General features: G+C 39.5%; 2 protein-coding genes across 3 annotated transcripts in view; both read left to right on the forward strand.

Annotated features, from left to right (window-relative positions):
* Window positions 1-815: 815 nt before the first annotated feature.
* On the forward strand, window positions 816-4101 carry LOC109922843 (calcium homeostasis modulator protein 4-like). The gene is made up of 2 exons (XM_020522877.2): window positions 816-1415; window positions 3258-4101. The coding sequence occupies exons 1-2, from the start codon at window positions 867-869 to the stop codon at window positions 3663-3665; spliced, it is 957 nt and encodes a 318-aa protein (XP_020378466.1). The 5' UTR covers window positions 816-866; the 3' UTR covers window positions 3666-4101.
* A 16237-nt stretch (window positions 4102-20338) lies between these two features.
* The window catches only part of LOC109922841 (trafficking protein particle complex subunit 3-like), a 39660-nt gene continuing 35916 nt past the window's right edge, over window positions 20339-24082 (forward strand). For both annotated transcript variants that reach the window (XM_048597264.1, XM_048597265.1), the window contains exon 1: window positions 20339-20466. In XM_048597264.1, coding sequence (XP_048453221.1) covers window positions 20425-20466 — 42 coding nt within the window. In that variant the 5' untranslated portion in view covers window positions 20339-20424. The remainder of the gene's footprint in view (window positions 20467-24082) is intronic.

The following is a 24082-nucleotide window of genomic DNA, read 5'->3' on the forward strand; positions in this document are numbered from 1 at the left end:
ATTGAAGTGCTGGAAATGGAGTGTGTCAGCTTGATGAGTGGAAATGAGATCATTTAAATGAGAATGGGCTCATGAGGGTAGGTGCAATAAGAATACTCACTCTATGCGGGGTATATAGAACAGCACAGCACAATCTGAAAATTAGAGATGGGACAACAAAAAAAAACAAAGGAAACAGAAACTCATTTTAGTGCAATATGTAGCGAAATGTCTACCACGATATTTTTCAAAAGCCTGCTGATGCTGCATCAATTTGAGATTTTCAACATGCTTTGTAAGACAAGAATATCATCAAATATGGATGCCAGCCAAATGTCCTGTGCTAATCATTTGGTCAGCAGGAAAAATGGAAAACTATCCCAAAGGTTTTTGAATCAGTTAGCTTCAACACAAATCCAAATAAATGAAGTGAAATTGCTCCAGATGTGAGTTCAGTCTACAAAGTAGTCTTTAATTCTGAATGACAAATAAGACATTTCAAAATAAGCTTATATCTTTAAACTGAACTGTATTTTCCTGTGGACCATCACCATTGACCCCTCTGTACTTACAAGTTATTCACCTTGTTGTATAGAATCACACTTGAATTTGAATTAAAAGTCCGCTAAGCCCATTCATCAGTAAAGCTGTCAGTGGTTAGAAATCCAAAAGGATGAAGACAAACCAGCGTCTTCCCTGTCCTCTGCTAATTACAGAACAACTTGTAATGACCATGAGAAGCAAAAGAGATATTTCGACAAAGGAAGTGATGCAGCGTCTTCAAAAGAAGCTGAGCTCAATAGGTTTCTCATCTCATTCCTGAACAGAAGAACAAAGCAACGCTCACCTACTTGTGGTACCAAGAGAACAAAGGCAAAGTTTAAAAAATGCCGATTACCAATCTCCTGACATTTTGGAAAGGCAGGGAGAGAATGGTTCTGAATGCAATGATCGCACTGACAACAATTTTTAGTCAACAAGTATTTTCGTTCTTCACCTTCAAATGTCCATGCAAGACGACATTGAATTTATACTACGCCCTGTCTTTTATTGCGGTCCCCGCATTGGTCCTGCTGATTCTTGGATATGCCATTAATAATATGACCTGGAAATTAATCATGAGTTTTAGAAATGGAGCCCAATTGAAGCTTAATAGTTTCAAACTAATCTGCTATGTCCTGCTCAGTGTAACGGGAAGAGCTGTAATCGCTCCAGTGACTTGGGTGGCAGTCACTCTGTTAAATGGTTTGTATTATCAGTGCGGCATGAGTGAGTTTTTGTCAGTGAGCAGCTGGAATGTGTTTCAGAATATCACCCTTCGTGAGCGGAAGGACATTCTCGCTCGCTTTCCCTGTCCGAAAGTGAGCATTAAGGAGATACATAACATCAGTGAAATTAGAAATGAAGGTAACCGGATTCTTCTGTATCAGTCCCAGGTATGCGCAGCTGTACCAGTATTTTGTTTAACACGAGTGAACAATTGAAATGGGAATTTCTGGCAATGAAAGGAATTTTGTGTTTTCGCGTCTCCGAAATAATTTAAATTTAATTATAATTGTTTACCTGACATCAGTGTTACATTTGTCACATTTAGCAAATTTACAATCTCGTTATGTAAATGATAACTGGTCATTCATACAAAATAGAAATGGTTTATTGAATTCCCAATAACTTTTCCGAACTCAAAGATGATCCTTTGACGAGGAGACTGAAGCGGTGCAACGTGAGGGCCGGGGGAACAGGGGAGGGGACAGCAGAAAAGGTTTCGTGCAGAAATGGGACAGTGGGGCCCAGGGCGGCAGTAGGCAGTAATTGTGGGCTGAGGAATGAGGAAGGTAGTTGCCAAGTGGACGGGTTGCAACATGAGACAGAGAATGGAATTAAATCGTTACAGGAAGCCCGGTGTTAGGAAATATAGCCCAGGTCGTTGTGGAAGTTGGTGAATATTAGTATTAAGTCAATACCCAGACATGGACATCGAGAAGTCAGGCAAAGGAAGTGTCCGATATGAGCCAGGTAAAGGTGGAAGACAGGAGAATGTTGGAAGTTTTCCAGCTCTTGGGAGAGCAAAAAATAGAGTTGAGAAGTAAGGCTTTATTTTTCTAATTAACCTGTTCAGAGATGTTATTACACATTTCTAGAGCAGGTGGGACTTGAACTGTTCTTCCCAGTCCGAGTGTAGGGAGGCTACGACTGTGCTACCAGTGGGCCCTCTGAACTAAGGCCTGATTAAGACAGGAACAAGGAATATTTCATTTACTCCACATAACTACACCAACTAGTACCCTTACGGAACAACAGCTTTCAATTGGCATTAGTGAGACAAGTTAGGGGAGAAAATGCAAAAGATCTGCGGATGCTGTAAATCAGGAACAAAAGCAGAAGTTGCTGGAAAAGCTCAGCAGCTCTGGCAGCATCTGTGAAGAAAAAAAAAATCAGAGTTAACGTTTCAGGTCCAGTGACCCTTCCTCAGAACAGGAATTTGTGGACATTTGGACATTTTGGAAAGTGTGTTGGAAGAGTCACAGAGGGAGAGTAGATAAGAGGAGAAGTAAATACTGAAGACAGGAAGAAATAAGTACAGTGCAGCAGGAACAAGCTGACACAATGGGTCAACCAGGAAAGAATTGTTTCTGGAATTTTGGAAGAGATAGAACAGACTATTTTGGGTCTACAAGGTTGGAGGTTGTGGACGGTAGATCTCCAGTGGAGGTTATGTCAATGACAGTCCTGGAAACAATACCTTGATGTTCAGTGTTAGGGCCATGGTCCAGGGCAAGATAGAAATAAGTGTCTGAAAGTTAAAACTCAGCATACTCAACCCTACCTAGGAGAAATTAAGAGTCCAACAGCAGCATCCTTGTCAACAGAATATTCAGGGTTAGACCAAAGAGAAAAGGCCACAGGCAGTTCAGAGAGAGACAGGTTCGTATGAGAACGAGGATTAAATAAAATGAAATGACTGATCTCACCGGATTATTTGTAATTAAAAGATTAAGAGCATTAATTTGAACTGGAATAAAAGTCAAGGAAGCTCTAAAACTGGCTGCCAACTTGCTTTGGCTTGTTACATACAGTAGTACAAAACAAAATTAACCGACGTGTTCAAGGGATACTATCAAATTAATACCTTTTCATACACCACCTAATCTCACATTCAACGGGCTCTGATTACATCTGCAATGATTAAGGGAGATAAAAATCATGTCCATGGAATTGACTGCAAAGGTTTTCAGATAATTTGCACATTTCTCACTTTTTTTCTTTTTTAATCATAGGTGGCTGGATGGATTTTAATTGCTTCTGTGACTATCATTGCTTTTTTGACTGTTTGCATTCCAAGATATTGTTCTCCGCTCAGCTTTGTGCATCTAAACTACTGGGCACAGTACCTAGAAAATGAAAGTTCACTGTTTCGGGAGACGGCTAAAAGACATTCTCAACTTTATGTTTCAAAGCACATCAAGAAATTCTTTGGATTTACAGCACAGGACAATGAAGTGAAGAAGATCCGCTTGCCTACCAGAAAGGACTGGAGAATGATCTCGGGCATTAATTTATTCACTAAACTGCAGCATGATCCCTGTCAATACAGTCTCTTACACACATGGGCTGATGAAACAACTGCAGGTGGTGAATATATTCCAGTAGATAATGTAATGTCTGAAACATACATTTTGCATTGAATTTCCTTGTAAATACAATCATAACAGTCACCCCAGAAATACAACCATTCTGATCTTATGATGACCCTACCAAAGTTTGCAGATTCTGCCACATGCTCGGCAGGTTTCGCTTTAAACTCCCAGAGCTTAAGTTTTTTTTGGATGTTTGTGCACTTCTTCTGATATCTCAACTTCAGCTCAACATACTTCCTGCAAAAATCCATTGGTGTGTTTCTTCTGAGATGATCCTTTTTTTTCCCAGTCAGTCAAAAGCAAGGGTCTCCCATAAGTCAACGTACGACAAAATTCCAATTAGAGCAGCTGCTTTGGGAGCTTGGTGTCATGAACACAAGTTGCAAGTTCCATCCAACAGAGCTAGCTCTGAGTAATTATCACCTCAGTGCTGAGCAAATTGGCCTTGTAGTGGATGCCTCTGCTCATCCATTTTTCTTGTTATGAGATTTGGAAAATGTTCCAAAAGTAGAACTTCTCCAGTGGCTTTGATGTGCCTGCTGCAGGATGTTCAAATCTCTAAAGTGTACAAGAGTGTGGGGGTCATTGCTGCGAAGTAAATCGTGACCTTAGTCACAGCCTTTAAACTCTCCTTCCCTCAGTTTGCTGAAGGCTAAGCATGACACATTTGGGACAATGATGAATTTTGTCATTTCCTACCATACGGAAATTGGTCCACTGAAGTTCAATCACATAGACACTGACTAACTACCTTTGTGATCATTTTTAATGTTTGAAGCTGGACAGTGGATATCAGCTATTTCAGTTGAGAACAAAAACAAAGTTGCTGGAAAAGCTCAGCAGGTCTGGCAGCATCTGTGAAGGAGAAAATAGAGTTAACATTTCGGGTCCGGTGACCCTTCCTCAGAACTGATAGTGGCTGGGAAAACATCAGTTTATATGCAGAAAATAGGGAGGTGGGTGGGGTAGGGAGTAAACGATAGGATAGATCCCAAAGAGAGAGAAAGACAGTTGGACAGACAAAGGAGTTGCTAACGATCAGGCTGGGAGGGTGAATAGTTGTTAATGGGGACTGTTAGTGACTAACAACAGGGGGCATGTAGTGGCAGGCTATGTGGTAACAAGGCCTGGTGTGTGGGGTGGGGGGCTGGGACATGGGAGAGTTTAGGCCCTAAAACTATTGAACTCAATATTGAGTCCGGAGGGCTGTAGGGTCCCCAAGCAGAAGATGAGGTGTTGTTCCTCCAGCTTGCGTTGGGCTTCACTAGAACACTGTAGCAAGCTGGATACAGAGATGTTGGCCAGGGAGCAAGGTGCATTGAAGTGACAGGCAACAGGTAGTTCAGGGTCTTTTTTGATTGCAGAACGTAGATGTTCTGCGAAGCGGTCACCAAGTCTATGCTTCATTTCCCCAATCTAGAGGAGACCATGTTGTGAGCAGCGAATGTAGTAGACTAGATTCCAGGAAGTGCAGGTGAAGTGTTGCTTCACCTGGAAGGTATGTTTTGTCCCTTGGATATTGGGGAGGGAGGAGGTAAATGGGCAGGTGTTGCACCTTCGCCGGTTACAGGGGAAGGTGCCGTAGTTGCCGAAGCAACACTTCACCCGTACTTCCCAGAATCTAGTCTACTGCATTCGCTGCTCACAATGTGGTCTCCTCTACACTGGGGAAACAAAGTGTAGACTTGGCAACTGCTTTGCAGAGCATCTATGTTCTGCTCGCAAAAAAGACCCTGAACTACCTGTTGCCTGCCACTTCAATGCACCACCTTGCTCTCTGGCCAACATCTCTGTCTCAGGCTTGCTACAGTGTTCCAGTGAAGCCCAATGCAAGCTGGAGGAACAATACCTCATTTTCCACTTGGGGACCCTACGGCCCTCTGGACTCAATATTGAGTTCAATAATTTTAGGGCCTAAACTCTCCCATGTCCCAGTCCCCTATCCCACACACCAGGCCTTGTTACCACATAGCCTGCCATTACACACCCCCTGTTGTTAGTCACTAACAGTCCCCATTAACAACTATTCACCCTCCCAGCCTGATCGTTAGCACCTCCTTCGTCTGTCCAACTGTCTTTCTCTCTCTGCGGGCTCAATCCTATCGTTTACTCCCTATCTTCTGCATATAAACTGACGTTTTTCCAGCCACTATCAGTTCTGAGGAAGGGTCACCAGACCTGAAACACTAACTCTGTTTTCTCCTTCACAGATGCTGCCAGACCTGCTGAGCTTTTCCAGCAACTTTGTTTTTGTTCTTGATTTACAGCATCTGCAGTTCTTTTGGTTTTTATTCAGTTGAGAACATTCACAGATTTTTTTTCAGCAGTAGTCATCAATACTGAATTGGAATCTTGGCTGATTTTCATTTTCCTTTGCTCCGGGTGGCTTATAGCATAGCATCATTGCCTTAGCTCAGAAAATTCACAAAGTTGCATTTGCACTTCAGACTTACAAGGTGGCTAGTTTTCTCATAAACTAAATGCTTAGCTCTGGTGATGTATTAAGAAATGACTGGAGTGCTGAATGAAGCTTGTGTTAATGTAAACGAATGTTACTTATTGGACAGTCCCAGATTCAGAAATGCCTTTTATAATTTATTTAGAATATTAGCTTAGGAGTTCTTGTAGTGCATCGGCAGTGCCCCTACCTCTGGCACAGAAACTCAGATACAAGTTCTGTTTCATGACTTGATAGCCACATATTTTATTCACAATGTGGGCTGACTAATCAGACTTAATATCAATTTGTAATCTTCCCAAATGTGGCAGACAATAAGAGAGACATGGATGCCTGCTCATTTCCTAAAACCGGCAACATCAGACAAAAGATACTCATGAAACAATCCAGCAGAAGCCCAGGTTCTTCAATACCCTTTTAGTGGAAACCCATTTGTCAGCATTTGACCCATATCCCTCTAAACCCTCCCTCTTCATATATCCATCCAGATGCCTTTTAAATGTTGTAGTTTTACCAGTCTCTATCACTTCCTCTGGCAGCTCATTCCATATATGTAACACCATCTGCATGAAAAAGTTGCCCCTTAGGTCCCTTTTAAATCTTTCCCCTCTCACCTTAAACCTATGTCCTCTAGTTTTGGACCCTCCCACCTCATGGAAAAGGCCTTGTCTATTTAACCTATCCATACCCCTCATGATTTCATAAACCTCTATAAGGTCATCCCTCAGCCTCCGACACTCCAGGGAAAATAGCCCCAGCCTATTCAGCCTCTTCCTGTAGCTCAAACTCCCCAACCCTGGTAAGATCCTGGTAAATCTTTTCTGAACACTTTCAAGTTGCAAAACATCTTTCCTATAACAGGGAGACCAGAACAGCATGCAGTATTCCAAAAGTGGCCTAACCAATGTCCTGTACAGCTGCAACATGACCTCCCAACTCCTGTATTCAATGCACTGACCAATAAAGGCAAACATACTAAACACCTTCTTCACTACCCTGTCTACCTGCAACTCCACTTTCAAGGATCTATAAACCTGCACTCCAAGGTCTCTTTGTTCAGCAACACTCCTCAGGACCTCACCATTAAGTGTATATGTCCTGCTCTGATTTGCCTTTCCAAACTGCAGCACCTCACATTTATCTAAATTATTCTATCTGCCACTCCTCGGCCCGTTGGCTCAACTGATCAAGGTCTCATTGTACTCTGAGGCACTCTTCTTTGTGGTCCACCACACGTTCAATTTTGGTGTCATCTGCAAGCTTACTAGCCATACCTCTTATGTTCACATCCAAATCATTTATGTAAATGACGAAAGTGAGAACATGATAACAACAGCAACTTGCCTTTAAATGGTATCTTTAATTGGCTAAAAAGTCTCAAGTAGCTTAACAGGAGTGCTTTAAACTTAATTTGACACAAGGTCACAAAAGAAGATATTCAGAGAGGTGATCAAAACTGGTCAAAAATGTAGATTTTCAGGTGTGGCATAAACAGGTTATTATAGACCTTGGAAGTTGTGATTGAGGACTTGGACCCTGCTGATTCAGTGGAGAGGATTTAGGGCAGAACCAGAGTTGGAGCCCCAAGTGGCAGTAATTCTTGGGAGACGAATGCAACTGCAATGAAGGGAACACGGTAACCAGTTATTTCAAAGTGGGTTTTGGAGGGGCACTCCTTATTCCAAATTCAGTTAATCTCCTTCTTGGTTGCATCTAGCAGGAACTGCCTTGACGTGGATTTCATAAATACAAACAAAACTAGGAGTTTTGTCTTTACCCATAAGGCAATTAAGCCCATATTTGGCTTGAAATATGTATATGCTGTTTGCCAAACCTTTTGGCATCTTTGTAGTTTTTATGAACGGTGCGTGATTTATATATATATAGGGTATATATTAGTTGTAGAGTTTGAATTTCAGAATAGTAACGCTTGAGTGTTAATTACTTTTGTGAAGGGACTTTTCTTTGTAGGGCTGTCCTTCCAGAGCAGTTCCCTAATCCAGTATGTGTCAGTGAGCATGTGACTCCAAATCCCTGGGCTGTAAATGGAATAAAATATTTGTACTGGGTTTTATGACAGGTTGAGTAAATATTGGAGATTATTACTTTGTTTTTAATTGGGAATAATCAAGGATTGATTTGAGTTTGGAAAACCCAGAAACTGAAAGTTTTAGGCAATTCAGAGGAAACTAGACTGGGATCAGAAGTCAATGTCATTTCTATTTTAGAAAGGGAGATTTTCAGAGCATTCAAGGATAAACCTACCTCAGCTGAAGTTTAAATTGAGCGCTTTTCAAACCAGGAGTGTTTGGTGAGAAATCCACAGTTAATTAAAAGCTGAGAAAGTTTAAGCTTTCAGTTTTGTGAGTATTCATGTAAGCAGATTCCACAGTTTACAGCAAAAAAAAACTAGAGAGAATCAGTTTATAGAATTTTAAATTACCTTTCTATGTCAGATTTTTAATGGACTTGAATATTTATGTTATAGCCTCAGGAAACCGATTGAAACTTTGTTTTGCTATAAGTTTTAAGATCTTTTTAATTATGTTTTATATTTAGCTTTTTAATTCTTGTGTGTACAATAAACTTGTTTGTCTTGTTAAAGAAATTCTGCAGTTTCATGTGCTATGACTGACCACCAAATTAACTTACTTCTTTTTAAAAACTGAAACCAGATTTCATTTGGGAATCTAACTTGTACCATCAGCTAGGATCATAACATAGTCCAAGCAGCAACAAAATATACTCAGTGCTGACTAATTTCTGGGCCTATCTAGTTTAACACATTCATCACTTCACAAGTGGATCAATGTGATTTTATATTAAAAATTAAATGCATATCTATTGCAAATACTCTACAGTTGCAAACCAAAGCTCTCAAGCTCCTAACTCGTCTCAATTCTTTTCTGTTGAATCATTTGAGAGAATTAAGTCTGTTTCTTCCATCCAGTCTCAGTCCTGCAAATAATAGACAAATGATGTCAACATAATCATTTTTTGAGGAAGCAGTGGTAGTTCTGGGGCCATGGGTTTGAGTCTCACCATGGCAGATGATGAAATTTGAATTCAATAATTCTGGAATTCTAAAAACAAATAATAATGATCAAATAGCTCTCATAGGTTGTTGTAAAAACTATCTGGTTAATGAACACACATTAGGGACGGAAATCTGTCTTCCTTATTCCGTCTGGCCTACATGTGACTCCAGGCTCACAGGTTGTCTCCTGAGTGCCCCTTGAAATGGCCTATCAAGTATCTCAGTTTAGAGATGGGCCACAAATGCTGGCCTTGCCACGAACGGAATGCACTGCCTGGAAATGTGATGAAGGCATGTTCAATTGTGGCTTTCAAGAGATGGATGATTATTTGGATAAAAATAATGTGTAAGTGTATGGGGACAAAGCAGAAGATTTGAGCGAAGTGATGATTCTCATTCAACAGGCTGATGGGCTGAATGTCCTCTTCCTGTGATATAGTATGCTTTGCCACAGGTTAGTGTTTGGTCAATTGCTTTTCTTCATGTATTTAAATAACTTTGCCTTTATTGTGCAGAGCACAATTTCAAAGTATTTAGATGATACAAAACTTGTAAATATTGTGAACTGCAAGGAGAGCAATGATAGATTTCACATGGAGACAGACAGGTTTGTTGATGAAGTTTAATGCAGTGAAGTATGAAGTGATTAATTTTGCTGAGAAGAATGAGGTAAGGTAACAATATGAAACAAATGCATATTTCTAAAGGGGATGTAAGAGCAAATGGGCCTGGGGGTTTAAATCACTGAATGTAGAAGCTGAAGTTGAAAAAGTTATTGTCGAGACATATACAATCCTAGGTTTATAAATAGTAGTGTAATGTATGAAAGAGAGTAAGCTGTCATAAAACTTTATAAAACAGTGATTTGGCTTCAAATGGAGTACTGTGTGGTAGGAACCACACTTCAAGAAGGATGTGAAAGCATTTAAAAGAATGCAAGAAAGATTTACAATTACCGTTGCAGTGATAAGAAACTTTAATTATGTTGCTAGGTTGGAGAAGTTGAAGCTTTGCCCATTACAGAAGATTAGACAAGATTTGACTGAGCTGTTCAAAATCATGAGAAAAATAGACACAGCAGATAGGGAGAAATTATTCCCCTTGGCAGACGTGTCAAAACCAGCTTGGGTTTAAAGGATCCTAATCATGAGATTTTAACTCCATAGAGGTGGGTATGGGATGGAAAGTCATGCCTGACGGTGTTGGAAACAAATTCTGGGCAATCACATGACAGACACATGTTGACAAAGACTAGTGAGAGGGCTAACGCTGTTTTTATTGGGACTTCATCCTAGTTGTAGCAAAGATAGTTAGGTTCCCATCCAGAAATATTCTTTGAAAGCAAATACTGTTTGTACAATCACATAAAAGTGTCAATCACAAAAAAAGTATCTTAACAGAAGCTTCAATCACTTTACATCTCTTAATCATGGCCAAATAAACATTACTACAATGACAGAGATCGCAGAAAGAACAACTTCTTTTTAATCACTTTATAGTGTGTTCTTGTTAAGCTGATTGAATAAAAACATGAGCTCAGAGGGATAGAAACAGAAATTGCTGGAAAAACTCATCATGTCTGGCAGCATCTGTGGACAGAAAACAGAGCTAATGTTTCGAGTCCAGTGAGCCTTCTTCAGAATTGGACACAGTTGCTCCAGCAATTTATGTTTTTGTTTCAGAACTCCAGCAATGGTGTTATTTTTTATTTTGTTTTTGCTCAGCAGGGATGTTGTTTTTACAAGTGAAATAAGTTATGAAGCCTACTCATTGATAGCTTTAAAACTCTTCTGAGGTGACATGAATTACGAGTCATGGAGAAAATCCAAATCAACAAAAGTTCCATCAGGAGGGGTTGCATGGGAACAGAACGGTGCTGACTCCCTCATTGGAGCCAGGTCAGGAGTCAAGTTATGGGCTTGCTACCTGCACTGTTATCCCATAGTAGTGAAAAATACCAGCGCAGGAATGGGCTCAGGAATCTCATATTTGAGAGCTGTCTGCCTTTTTTTAAACAGCATTGGAGATATCCAGACTCTGTAGCAAATCCTGTCTACGACCATGGGTGGGACATTGACTATATTAGCCTTTTATAAAGTGTTGGATGAAGGATAAATATTGGCTCACAGTTCAGCAGGCAGAACTCCCATGCTTTTCCTCTAAATAATGTAATTGGATCATTTCAATCCGTGTGAAAGTACAGACAATAACAGTTAAATCATTCGTGTGATAGACAATATCTCTGCACACGCAGAACCCTGGTAGTGCTGCATTAAAATGTTGCCTTGGGTTAAAATCTAAAATTTCTGGAATAAGATATAACACAGTGTGGAGCTGGAGGAACACAGTAGGACAGACAGCATCAGAGGAGCAGGAAAGTTGACGTTTTGGGTCGGGACCCTTCTTCAGAAGTAAAGACCCTTTTCTGAAGAAAGATCCTGACCCGAAACATCAGCTTTCCTGCTCCTCTGATGCTGCCTGGCCTGCTGTGTTTCTCCAGCTCCACACTGTGTTATTTCTGACTCCAGCATCGGCAGTTCTTACTATCACAAAATTTCTGGAATGTGGCTTGAATACACAAAAGGCTTTGGAATAGAAGAAGAGCATTGAATTTATGTAGCACCTTTCATAACCACCGGATATCCCAAAGTGCCTTACACAAACCAAATTACTCTTGAGTTATGGTCACCATTGTAACATTGGAAATGCAGGAGACATTTTACACACAACAAACTCCTAAAACAATTCTGAGAATTTCCAGAGAATCTATTTTTTTTGAGGATTAAAAAGTAGCCATACGTTGGAGCTGCCTCTACATTTTTAAGAGACACAAAATGGCCAGAATTAAAAAGCCTGCTTCAACACTTAAGTGAAACAATAGGGCCTTTGAGAAGGGGTTATTCCAAGGCAAAATGGAGCATTATCTAAACAACAAATTACAAAGAATGCAGAGACAGTCTCGGTAAGGAAATATTCAAGGATGAACAGTTTGAAGATTTGTGACAAACACAGATGAAATGATGGAATTGTGGCTCATTGAGAAAAACTTGGAAGGATCACCAAACTACAAGTAATTAATTCCAGTCTCATTAAGGAAAGGGTATTGTTCAGCCATAAAAACAGCAGTGAAAATTATCTTGCAGAAATTAACTGTTTCCTTGAAATTATTTCCAATTTAAAAAGTAGTAACTAGTTAAAGATTCTTCAAGTAATCAGAGGTAGATTTCAATGTAATTACAAAACTTTATAATTAAGCACTAAGGGAAAATATTAAAGAGATGCCTGGCATATCTTGTCTCATTAGCTAAAGAGTGCTAACAGCAAAAGTAATTATAAAACTTTGTAATAGAAATTAATATTGTGATTAACTTTTTTTATATAAGAGATGTGATAGAATTTGATAAAGGTAGCAAGTGGAATGCAATAAGCAATCGAATTCCAGCAGTCCTTAGAGATAAGCAAGTCAGGGACATGACCGATGGAGAACAGCCAGTAACTTTGGAATGCAACACAGAAAGACCCCAAAGCCTAGAGATTACAGTGACTAATAGGCATTATGAAAACTAAGGGAACCTAGGGCTGTCCATAGGAGTGTCCATCATTGATCAGGTTTTTCACAGAATTGGTTGTATAGAGAAATGGGGAGGGCGCAGTAAATATGTTGTGTGTGATCATTGTAATATAATGTATAAAAATACTGATTTTTACTGTAAAAAGTCAGAGTCCATCATTGATCTCTCTTCTGATCTGAGCTGTAGATTACGGAAACGATTGAGTTCTCACATCGGAGCCAGATTTGGGGAAGATCTTTGGACCTCTCCCTGCACTGACTGGTTATTGCTTGAATAAAAGTCTGCCATGTGCCTGAATCCTGTCTGCTTCCTGAGTCTTTGTCCCTGGTCAGGGGTTATGTTCTTACACCATATGCTGCAGGAAACTCCTCCTCTTCCTTGAAAATTTGACATGAAACATTCTGCATCTACCTGAGAGGACAGAAGGTACCTTGATTTGACATTTCAACTATAAACAGCACTTCTAATTGTACCTTCTTCCCTCTCAATATTGCACTAAAGTGTTAGGCCTGATTTTTATGCTCATTTGCTGGATTCTCTGGAAATTCTCAGAATTGTTTTAGGAGGTTGTTGTGTGTAAATTGTCTCCTGTATTTCCAACGTTACAATGGTGACCATAACTCATTCTGAGGTAGAGGAGAGAAAATGCTCCCAACTGAGTTATAGCTTTGTCTTGAAAATATTTCACACAGATAATTGTGATGAGAGACAACAGGGGTGAGGATCACAAATGAGTCCAGGAATATGTAAAAGATCTATAACGTTTGGCAACCTATATAACATCCTAAACTAACAGTGAATGCACGATAAGATCATTTTGAATTTTTGGTTAAATAGATTTTGAGGAACACATTCTGTCTACTTCCTAACTTTTATATGTTTATTGTTACAGTAAAGTTCATTCACTTAATTTTAAAATCCCTTTGTTAAGATTCCTCTTTGAGGTTTTGATCTGCATTATCATGTTGATTGCAAAATCTTGAGTAAGAAATCTTCCAACTGTCGTTTCACTTAAAACTTTAAGCATCACGGCTCTGTTTCAACATGTGCTTCCCTAAACTGCAGAACGTCCATCCTCTGAACCATATTCCCTCCTTTGTCCTTGAGTGGACTTACTCTTTCCCTTAGCTACCCTTTTGCTCCTCATATATGTATAAATGCCTTGGGATTTTCTTTAAGCCTGTTTGCCAAAGACATTTCACTGTCCATTTTAGCCCTCCTATATTCCTTGTTTCCGTTCTTTCCTGCTATCTTTGTATTCTTCAAGTGCTCTGTCTGTCTTTAGTTTCCTAAACCTTAGGTATGCTTCCTTTATCTTTTCGATGAAGCACTCAATTTCTCTTGTCATCCAAGGTTGCTGAATCTGGCCATCGTTATCCTTCATTTCCATTGGAACATGCTGGTCCTGAACTCACCTTTAAAAGATTCCCTTTAAAATGTCTGGATTTACCCTCAAACAGCTGCCCCCTCCCCCTTCCCAGGCTACATTCCCCAGATTGAGAAAGAGAGATCTTCATGCTAACCTTAGCAGTAACGGAACTGAATCTGTGCTGTTGGCAAACCAGCTGTCCAGCTGGCTGAACTAAGCAACTCCCAGTTTAGAAGAATAAGGGGTTAGTCTCATAGAAACTTATACAATTCCAGCAGGACTAGACAGGCTAATTGCAGGAAGGATGTTCCCAATTACTGGGGAGTCCTGAACCAGGAGTTTCAGTCTAAGGATATGGGGTAGACCCTTTAGGACTGAGATAAGGAGAATTTTTTTTCGCCCAGAGAATGTTACCCCTGTGGAATTCTCTGCCACAGGAAGCAGTTGAAACCAAATGTTGAATATTTTCAAGAAGGACAAAAGGAGTTCTGGATGTGGGATGGGCACAAAGCATCCCTCAGGGATCCAGCACTGTGGGCAAAATGTAAAGTTAAAGGCAAAACCAGAAAACATCTTTCCTGCATTCCCCAATTACACTCCTCATGCACCATCATACTGCACTGATAGCCCCTCATACTCCTGTGCCACCCTACTCCATATATGCATAGTAACACCTCCCACTTGTGACACTTCATTTCCATTCACCCAGGCTACCATGATGTTTTTTAACTCATTTGCTACCCTATTCCTATATAACAATTCCATTTGATCTTTTATAGCTGCTATACCCATGTGACCATCCTTCATGTCTTTTTATAGCCATTCAAAACACAGTTGCATGTTTTGGTTGCATTTTTTTCTCAAGAATATTTCTTTTTACAAACTCACCACATTTTCCCAATGCCAGTCGCTGCTGTCACCCAGCATTGCTTGCAAATGCTCCAATGCACCAGTCGAGAAACATAATTGCATACAGTTCCACACTGGTGATGTTTTCATGCAGAATTCCAATAACATCATATGTGAAGGAGCTGCACGTGTGCAGAGAGGTGCAATATTGAAATGGAGTTCAGCAGGGGCAGTGATGGTGGGAAAGAGGACCACAGCTCGCCCCTGAACAGACCTTATTGCCTGACCTTCATAGAACTCCCTTCCACCTATTAGAGTCCCCCTCTCACTCATAACCATCCATGTCTCCACCCAACCGCACCAAGCCTCAGGCCCCACTTTCTCATGTTAGTTAGTGTTGTGCCTATTTGATTGCTGTCATTTTTCATATTGGCGTTAAAGCCATTTAACTGCATAGGTGCTGATTCCAGTAATCATACACAAATTTTCAAGCAGTGTATCATGCCCAGGCATGTGTTGGCAACAACTTTCCCAACTGATTCACCATGGTCCATGTCATTCAGGAGCTTGGAAAATGCAGCCCTCTGCTCCTGTCCACAGATGCTGCTTTACCTGCTGAGTCTTTACAGTATTTCTTTTGTTCTTACTTCATGTATTTTTTTTCCATAGTCTACTGCTCAATGAAGTTGAACATGTTAGCATCTTGTGAACAACTGAAGTGAAAAATGCAGAACTACAGGGCATGGAGAAATGACTAGAGGACCTGCACACTACTCCCGTTTCCTCATTCAAAGCAGCTTTCTGGAGAAAATACTTTGCACCCCCTAATACTTCACAGCATGTTGTGGAGCCAATGGTTCACTCAGCCTTACTAAGGTTTTATATTAATTCACCATTTTATTTGGACTTCTGAATTAATTAGTAAATGAATGAATTAGCTTTATTGTCATATGTATTCAAATGATTACAGTGAAAAATCACCACCTACAGTGCCATCTTAGGTACAAAGGTACCTAGGTACAGCTTTTTCAGATACAAGATTAGTTACAGTGTAACAATGTCACCAACATGTGACACCATCTTGGGTACAGAGTACCTATGTACAAACCTTATTTACAGAATAGAGAAATGAGGAAAAAGAAGTTACATCACAGTTATACACAGTATATCCATAAGTCAGAAAAACAAGAAGTAAATTTAAAAAGACACACATCACCGACTCCCTCCTAGAGCTCTCCACAGCAGACCAGTGCAGGGGCTTTCGAGTGGTTTGACCACTGACCCCATTTCACACCAGGCTGCTGATCGCTGGCGCCCCAGCTTTGGGCCGCCAATCACTGACCCCGCTTCGGAGGCTCAGGCTGGGTGTCCGAGGAAACAAAGGAGGAGAGAAAAACCAAAAAGGGAGGAAAAGAGGAAGAAAAAAATAAAGAAATAGAATTGGCGGAGCAGATGAGTTCTGGGTTCAGCATCCAACTCTGCCACCATCTATAATCTATGTGACAGAAATTGGCATATCAGTGGCTTGAAATTAAAAGTCTCGGTAATATTTTTCAAGCCTTTGGAAAATAAAAAGAGATTAAATGAGAAATTATCTTCCAGTTTATCCACATCCCACATCCCCCAACCCCTGCCCTCCTATCTATCACTGTAGCTAACCAGAGCAAATAGCATTCCTGGAGCTTTCAGAGAAGAGAACATCTGAATGTTTGCATTTAGAATGTCGTTTTTTTGCCCTTCTGGTATTTTATTGGAATGAAGACAAAAAGATGATTGAACAAATACACTTAGTAAAGGTACCTCTGGCAGTCAATTTCCTCAAGATCTACCCATTAACCATAGAAAGAAATGGACTCACTGGACAGCCTTTGTTTTCTGTAAGCACTCCCTGTACTGGTCTTAAAATTTAATACACATTATTGCACCGAGTAATGGGCTTTCAAGGTTACCCTTGATATTTTTGCAGTCCAACTGTATTTCAAAGAAAAATCCTTGCATGAAAAAATGCTTACAGTATATATTCTGCATTTAGTAATCATTAAAGAGAAATGAATATTTATAGTGCAGAAACATTATTGAATACCATATGAATGCTTGGAGATAGGTAAACCTTAAAATCATCTGTCTTGTTGTAGTAGCAAATTCCTATTAATGCAAGATAAAAAGGAAAGTAATTTGGGGTGATCAAATGAGACAAAATCGTTTGGTACACCAGAGCAACTTATGATAAATTTTAACATTTCTATATTTGATGTTCATTGCAAGATTTGTTGCCCTAGTATAATTTTCCAGTAGGAATCCCAAAGAAGGTTAAAATTTCTAGTTTATAAGGAGATCAGAGCTTGCTGCAATAGTTCACTAGCCCTAATTCTACAATCTTGATCAAAAATAGCCAATCAGTTAAAGCTATCTGCAAGGCATGTTGTGTACAGATAGAATGGGTTTTGTGTGGAATATCCCATAAGTTCTTGAAAATAACATTGATTGGAAGGATTTCACAAGAGGATGATACAAATTAACTTCTCCTTGTTTCTGGACAAATTGGCATTAGACACAAACTATTCAAAATATTTATAATACCACTTTGGTTTAGACCTGTTCACCCGTGCTTTAAACATGAAATGCTTTCTGAAACCGTAACTAGCCATCTTAGTGTTTCAATGCAGTGAAATTAACTCTAGGCACACAGTGGGCAGTTCCATGCAGAATGCTTCCAAACTTGTTCATCGTTACAGCCATGAAGCCAAAGATATTTTCAGGTGAAAAGCTCAACTACATTGTTGGGCAAATGGCAAGAACTTTCTTCTTAGGCGCCATCCATTTTAAGCATAAAGTTAAAATTTGCATCCTAATTAAAACAGGCAAATGTCATCACCACAAACTGGAAGTAAAGTGTAGTGGCTGCAGAGCCATAGGTTTCAGGATGCTACCATTTCATTTACAATAGGCAACAGACTTCAAATTAGCTACCCCAACCCTTCCCTTCAGCCACTCTTCAAACAGTAACCCACTAGTTATAAAGTATTTTAGAATATGTTATGAAAATACAAGTTCTCAAATATTTCAAGCACTCACAGATAAATATTCTTTGTAGATTTTGAAGCACAGTTTCATGTACCATGAAATTAAGGTGGTCAGTTTTCAATCAGACAGTTCCCTATTGGAATGGAACCTAATATAGCAAATAATCACTTTCAAATTGTATAAAAGCAATTTTTTGAGGATGCTGGAAATCTGAAATAATAACAGAAAATGCTGTAGAAATTCAACATGTTTTATAAAATCATGAAGGGCATGGATAGGGTGAATAGCCAAGGTCTTTTCCCCAGGGTAAGGGAGTCTAAAACTAGAGGAGCATAGGTTTAAGGTGAGAGTGGAAAGATTGAAAAGGGACTTAAGGGGCAACATTTTCATGCAGAGGGTGGTGCATTTATGGAATGAACTGCCAGAGGAAGTGGAGGCTGGTACAATTACAATTTGAAAAGGCATCTGGGTGGTTACATGATGAGAAGGATTTAAAGGGATAGGGGCCAAATGCTGGCAAATAGAATTAGATTAATTTAGGATATCTGCTTGGCATGGACGAGCTGGTCGGAAAGGTCCATTTCCATGCTGTACATCTCCATGACTCTACATCTGTGGAGAGAGAAACCAATTTCACATTTTGAGTTCAATGACACAGTGAAACTGAAGGGATTCGAAAATTATGTTTTTGATGGTGTTGACAAAGGCAAAAGAGGAGCAAGTGGAACAGGTGGTGAGGGTGCCCAGAGCAAAAAAGAAAAGGAGAGCTAATAGTGGTAAAGAAGTGATGGAGATGTAAAATAGCTGTTAGTGGTAGTTTGATAGGAGGAAGTAGGTCAGTTCTGCTGAGAGCAAAGCCAATAACGCACAAACAAGATGGGAGGAAGTGGAGGAATATTCCCTCAAAGCTACATGGTTGTGTATGCATGCAGCAGCTCCAGTGTTCTGCATGTGGCAATTGGTGTCTGGCATTGACTTCTGGTTCCAGAAAGTGCTGACATGCACTGGTCTTGGAAACCTGCAAAGTGGTAAGCAAATTAGAAGGAACACTGGTCGGGGAGCTGGTAATCACAAAATGGATTACAGTATTTATGTCTGATATTGAATCCTTGCAAGAGGCAGGCTGCAAGAAAACATAGAAACATAGAAAATAGGTGTAGGAGTAGGCCATTCAGCCCTTCAAACCTGCTTTGCTATTCAGTATGATCATGGGTGATCATCCAACTCAGTATCCTGTTGCCACTCATACCCTTTGATCCCCTTCGCCCTAAGAAATATTCAATGTCTTGGCCTCAACTGTGGCTGCAAATTCCTTATGCTCACTACTCTTTGGTGAGGCAATTTGTCCTCATCTCAGTCCTAAGTGGCCTACCCCACATCTTTAAACTGTGACTGCTAGTTCTGGAGTCCCCAGTTATCGAGAACATCCATCCCATATTTACCCTGTCTACACCTGTTAGAATTCTATATGTTTCTATGAGAAATCCCTTATTCTTCTAAACTCCAGTCAATATAGTCCTAACTGATCCAATCTGTCTTTATACATCAGTCCTGCCATCCCAGGATGGGATGTAAACTTATGTTGTACTCCTTCCATAACCAGAACATCATTCCTTAGATAAGGAGACCAGAACTGCACACAATTTTCTGGGTGCGCTCTCACCAAGGCCCTTCATAATTGCAGCAAGATATCTCTGCTCCTGTATTCAAATTCTGTTGCTATGAAGGCAAACATACCTTTTGCATTCTTCACTGCCTGCTGCACCTGTCTGCTTACTTCCTGCATCTGGTGTGCAAGAGCACCCAATCTCATTGCACCTCTCCTTTTTCCAATCTGTCACCATTCAGACAATAATCTGCATTCCTATTCTGGCTACCAAAGTGAATATCCTCACATTTATCCACATAATCATACTTCTGCCATGCATGAAGTTAGAAGTGTCATCAAGAATTGTAAATTGTTTATAGACAAGTGGTCTCTTTGTGCAGGTGCTAGTAATTACTGGTTCAACTCTTCATTTTTCCAAAATGCCTCATGAGTTGCGAAGGCTCTCACACTAATTAAATTTAGTATACTATTGATAGTATAACGAGTTTGGCCATCATAAAATCTATCAGATTCCATGTAGGAAATATTTTTGCATAGATATTCAAGATGTTTACTTAATGACTGTCTGATTTTGAAAGTTTCTTCATTTATGAATTCTTCATTGACATGCTTTCATTTTTGTTGATACCATCCCTTTCAAAACAATGGAGAGACAACAGTTTTTTTTTAACCTATAGGGGGAGATATTTAGTTGGTTTTCAAAGATTTTTATTGGTATTGCTTCTGGTACCAGCCTGGCTTGTTTTTGTCCATGCATTGGTGCCTTTAAATAAGAAAATAGATATGAAGGAGCAGCCTTTCTGAACAGATCACAGGAGGAGAGAACCACAAAAGATGCTTTAAACGGACAGCTGGGCAATGAATACCATGTGAAATATTTCGGTAAACTATGTATCAACAAGCAAGTAGAAGATCAGAAAAGCAAAAAATAGTAAGATTTTTCTGCATTATGGAATGTAATGTTTTCTACTGTTACAACTGTTTAGTTCCAACTGTTTAGGTCGGAGTAGTTTCAGTCACATAATGGGAATATTTATTTATAGTAAGTTGGAGGCAAAGATCTACACCTGAAACAAAAAATGGTTACATCACCATAAAACTGAATATAAATGAGATATTTTTGAGTAAAATGGAGAATGCTGAGAAAGAAATAATATCAATGTTGAAATCAATCATTGAAGTGCAGTGCTTGGTTTATTGAGCATGCTTTGTGTAACGTTTAATTTTCTACAACCTGTTTGCGATATTAAAAGACTGTAAATAACAAGAGGACTGATGAAAGGAGATTTATTTTATTCTGGAGCTAAGGGAGTAAATATATTTGTCAAGATTCCATGAGCTGATCAGTAAGTACTGGTGACTGAATGGGACTCTATTGAACCTGTGGTAGAGATACTAATTTAAGTTGAAAATCAAATAAGGAACAATATATTTGTTAATATTAATAACTTGCTTTTAGTTGCCTTCATCATAGAACCCCTATAGTGTGGAAGCAGGCCATTCAGCCCATTACATGCACACCGATCCTCCAAAGGCCATCCCACTCAACCCTGCATTTCCCGTTGGCTAACCCACCCAGCCTGCACATCCCTGGACATGAAGGGCAATTTAGCATGGCCAATCCACCTGACTTACACACCTTTGGACTATGGGAGGAAACCAGAGCACCTGGAGGAAACCCACGCAGACACAGGGAGAATGTGCAAACTCCACACAAACAGTCACCCAAGACTGAAATCAAACCCAGGTCCCTGGTGCTATGGTGCAGCACTGCTCACCACTGTGCCACCGTGCTGTTTTGTTTTCATGGAACTCCAAATTTTTTGAAATCAGCGTGTGATTGATTTAAAGACTATCATGCTACTTTACATGAAATAAAAGTGAGAACTTCCATTGCAAATTGTTTCTCACTTGCTACGCGAATGCAGATTAACAGTGAAAGTTGGTTAAAAAACATTAGTCACTACAAGAATGTTATTTCGTGTGATCACATTATAAATAGAGATGGCAAAAGTTCCATTTCAAAAAGTGTTTTATTATAGCCTGGAAGGCATACTTGTGCTGTATACTAGATGTAATCAATGACACAACCAACTAAGAGAAAATATTGTTTTTTATTTAGCAATGAATTGTGATTTATTGTAGAAAATATGTTTGCTGCAGTTTACATATACATTGGCATAACTAATATGTTTTTTTTAAAATGTTGATAAAGCGAGTGTTGGCCCTATAGAGCCTGATTTTGGGGAATTAATAACAGAAAGTAGGGAGATGGCAGATGAATTGAATAGGTATTTTGCATCGGTCTTCTTTCTAGAGGATACAAGTTAACAGTGCATAAATAGCAATAATTCAGGAAAGGAAAGAAAGGAAGCATTCAAAAATAAAAACATCAGAGAAGTGGTACTGAGTAAATTGTTGGCACTGTGGACTGACAAGTCCCTGGATCTTGACAGATTTCATCCTATAGTCTTAAAAGAATTTGCAAGTGAGATGAGTGTTGCAGTTCTAAAAATCCATATATTTGGGAAGATTCTTTTAAATTAGGAAATAGTGAACATATGTCATTCATTCAAAAAAAGGGTGACAGGCAGAAAGCAGGAAAGTACAGCCAGTTACTTTTGCAACTGTCATAGGAAAGCAAAGCACTTAGAAAAAGGATATAGGATATATACCAAAATATTGAAGGATACAGGACATTTATGGAAGAGATGAAGAGAGGAAAAAGTGGAGAGATATCTTACTTAACAATGGCATTTGCAGATTTGTAATTGCAGATACGTTCTCTTTTATTCAAAAAGCACCAAAATTGTAGGTAGTCAATGTGACATTTTATAAAATCCTATTTTGGAAATAAAACCAGTCTGATTCCATGTTAAAACACAGACAGATTATAAACAAGACCTCATATCTAAAATGCATTGTCCGACCTGAGATGTCACCTCTGGTTTACTGATAAAACCTTTAGTTGTCTCGGGACAGTGACTCGGAAGAAATTCGCATATGAATCAATGGAAACCTGCATCTCCTTCCTAACTGATTAATGATTTAACAACCATCTTAGGTTTGTTCAATATATTCGCATCATCTCTATGACCCTTTGACATATTGCTTATAAATTCTGTGTCTGATGCCACCTCTCTCACTAACACCTGAAGAAGGAGTGAGACTCCAAAAGCTGGTGTTTTCAAATAAACCTGTTGGACTATTATCTGGTGTTGTGTGATTTTTGACCTTGTCCACCCCAGTCCAACACCGGCATCTCTGGATCAAAAGTGATGGTGATTGTGACTGCTAGGAAGTCAGGAGTGTAGGATTATCAGCCTTTTCAATTGTTCTTTTAGCATGTTTATATAAGAGTTGCAGGATGGGTGTGCTAACTGACTATGGAGGAAGTCATTCAAGTTGGGAAGACAAAGATGAATATAGTCATATTAGGGGACAGTGCTGTCAGAGGGATTGGCATTCACATCTGCAGAAAAGAGTGTAAGTCCTGAGGGCTGTGCTCCCTGCTTAGTGCCAAGTTTCAGAACACCTGCAGTGGGCTGGAGAGGAGCTTAGAATGGTAGGAGAGAATCCAGCCTTCATGGTCCATGCAGGCACTAATGACATTGACAGGACAAAGAAGACAGTTGGTATGAAGGGGGTAGGCATCAAATCAATGAGCAGAACCTCAAAGGTCATAACCTTTGGATTATTATCTGAGCTACATGAAAATTTCACAGGGAAAATCAGATTAGATTGATAAATGCCTGGCCAAAAGACTGGTGTGAGGAAACTGGGTTCTGGTTTGTAAGTCATTAGTATCAGTCCTGGGCAAAGTGGGATCTGTACTATTGGAATTGTCTCTGCCTGAACCATGCTGGGACTTGTGTTCTTGCAAACCTAACTAAGGAAAGTAGAGAGTATTTTAAACTAAATAGTGGAAGCAAGGGATCAATTTGGGAAGATGTGGTACATCAAAGAGTAGAGACATAGCTGAAATTGTCAATATAGGAAATGGTAATCAGAACAAGACAGGAAGAGATAGTGAGTACAAATTTAAGAGTAAATGAACAGGTAAGGCTGGAGGTTTCAAAAGGAATAAAAGGGTAAAACTAAAGACTTGGTATCTGAATGAACACAGCATTCAGATGAATTGAGAGCACAACTAGAAATAGATAAATACAATCTGGTAGCCATTTTGGAGAAATGGATGGAATGGACTGAGACCAAAATGTTGAAGAGTACAGGACATTTGTGGAAGAGATGAAGAGAGGAAAAAGTGGAGAGATATCTTACTTAACAATGGTATTAGCATAATAGAGAGGATTGACATCAGTTCAGGAAACCTGGATGTTAAAACAGTCTGGGGAGAAATATGAAATGATAAAGTGGTCACTTATGGAATTGATGCACAGGGCCCCTAACAATAACCACATAGAAGTATGGAGCATGAAGGTAGAAGTAATGGGAGGTTACTGTATGAAAGGCATGGATACAATCATGAGGATATTTTAATTTATATATAGACTGAAAAGATCTACCAAGATCAAATAATTTATTTA

This window comes from Rhincodon typus, chromosome 5 (assembly GCF_021869965.1).
Source record: "Rhincodon typus isolate 14 chromosome 5, sRhiTyp1.1, whole genome shotgun sequence".
NCBI lineage: Eukaryota > Metazoa > Chordata > Chondrichthyes > Orectolobiformes > Rhincodontidae > Rhincodon > Rhincodon typus.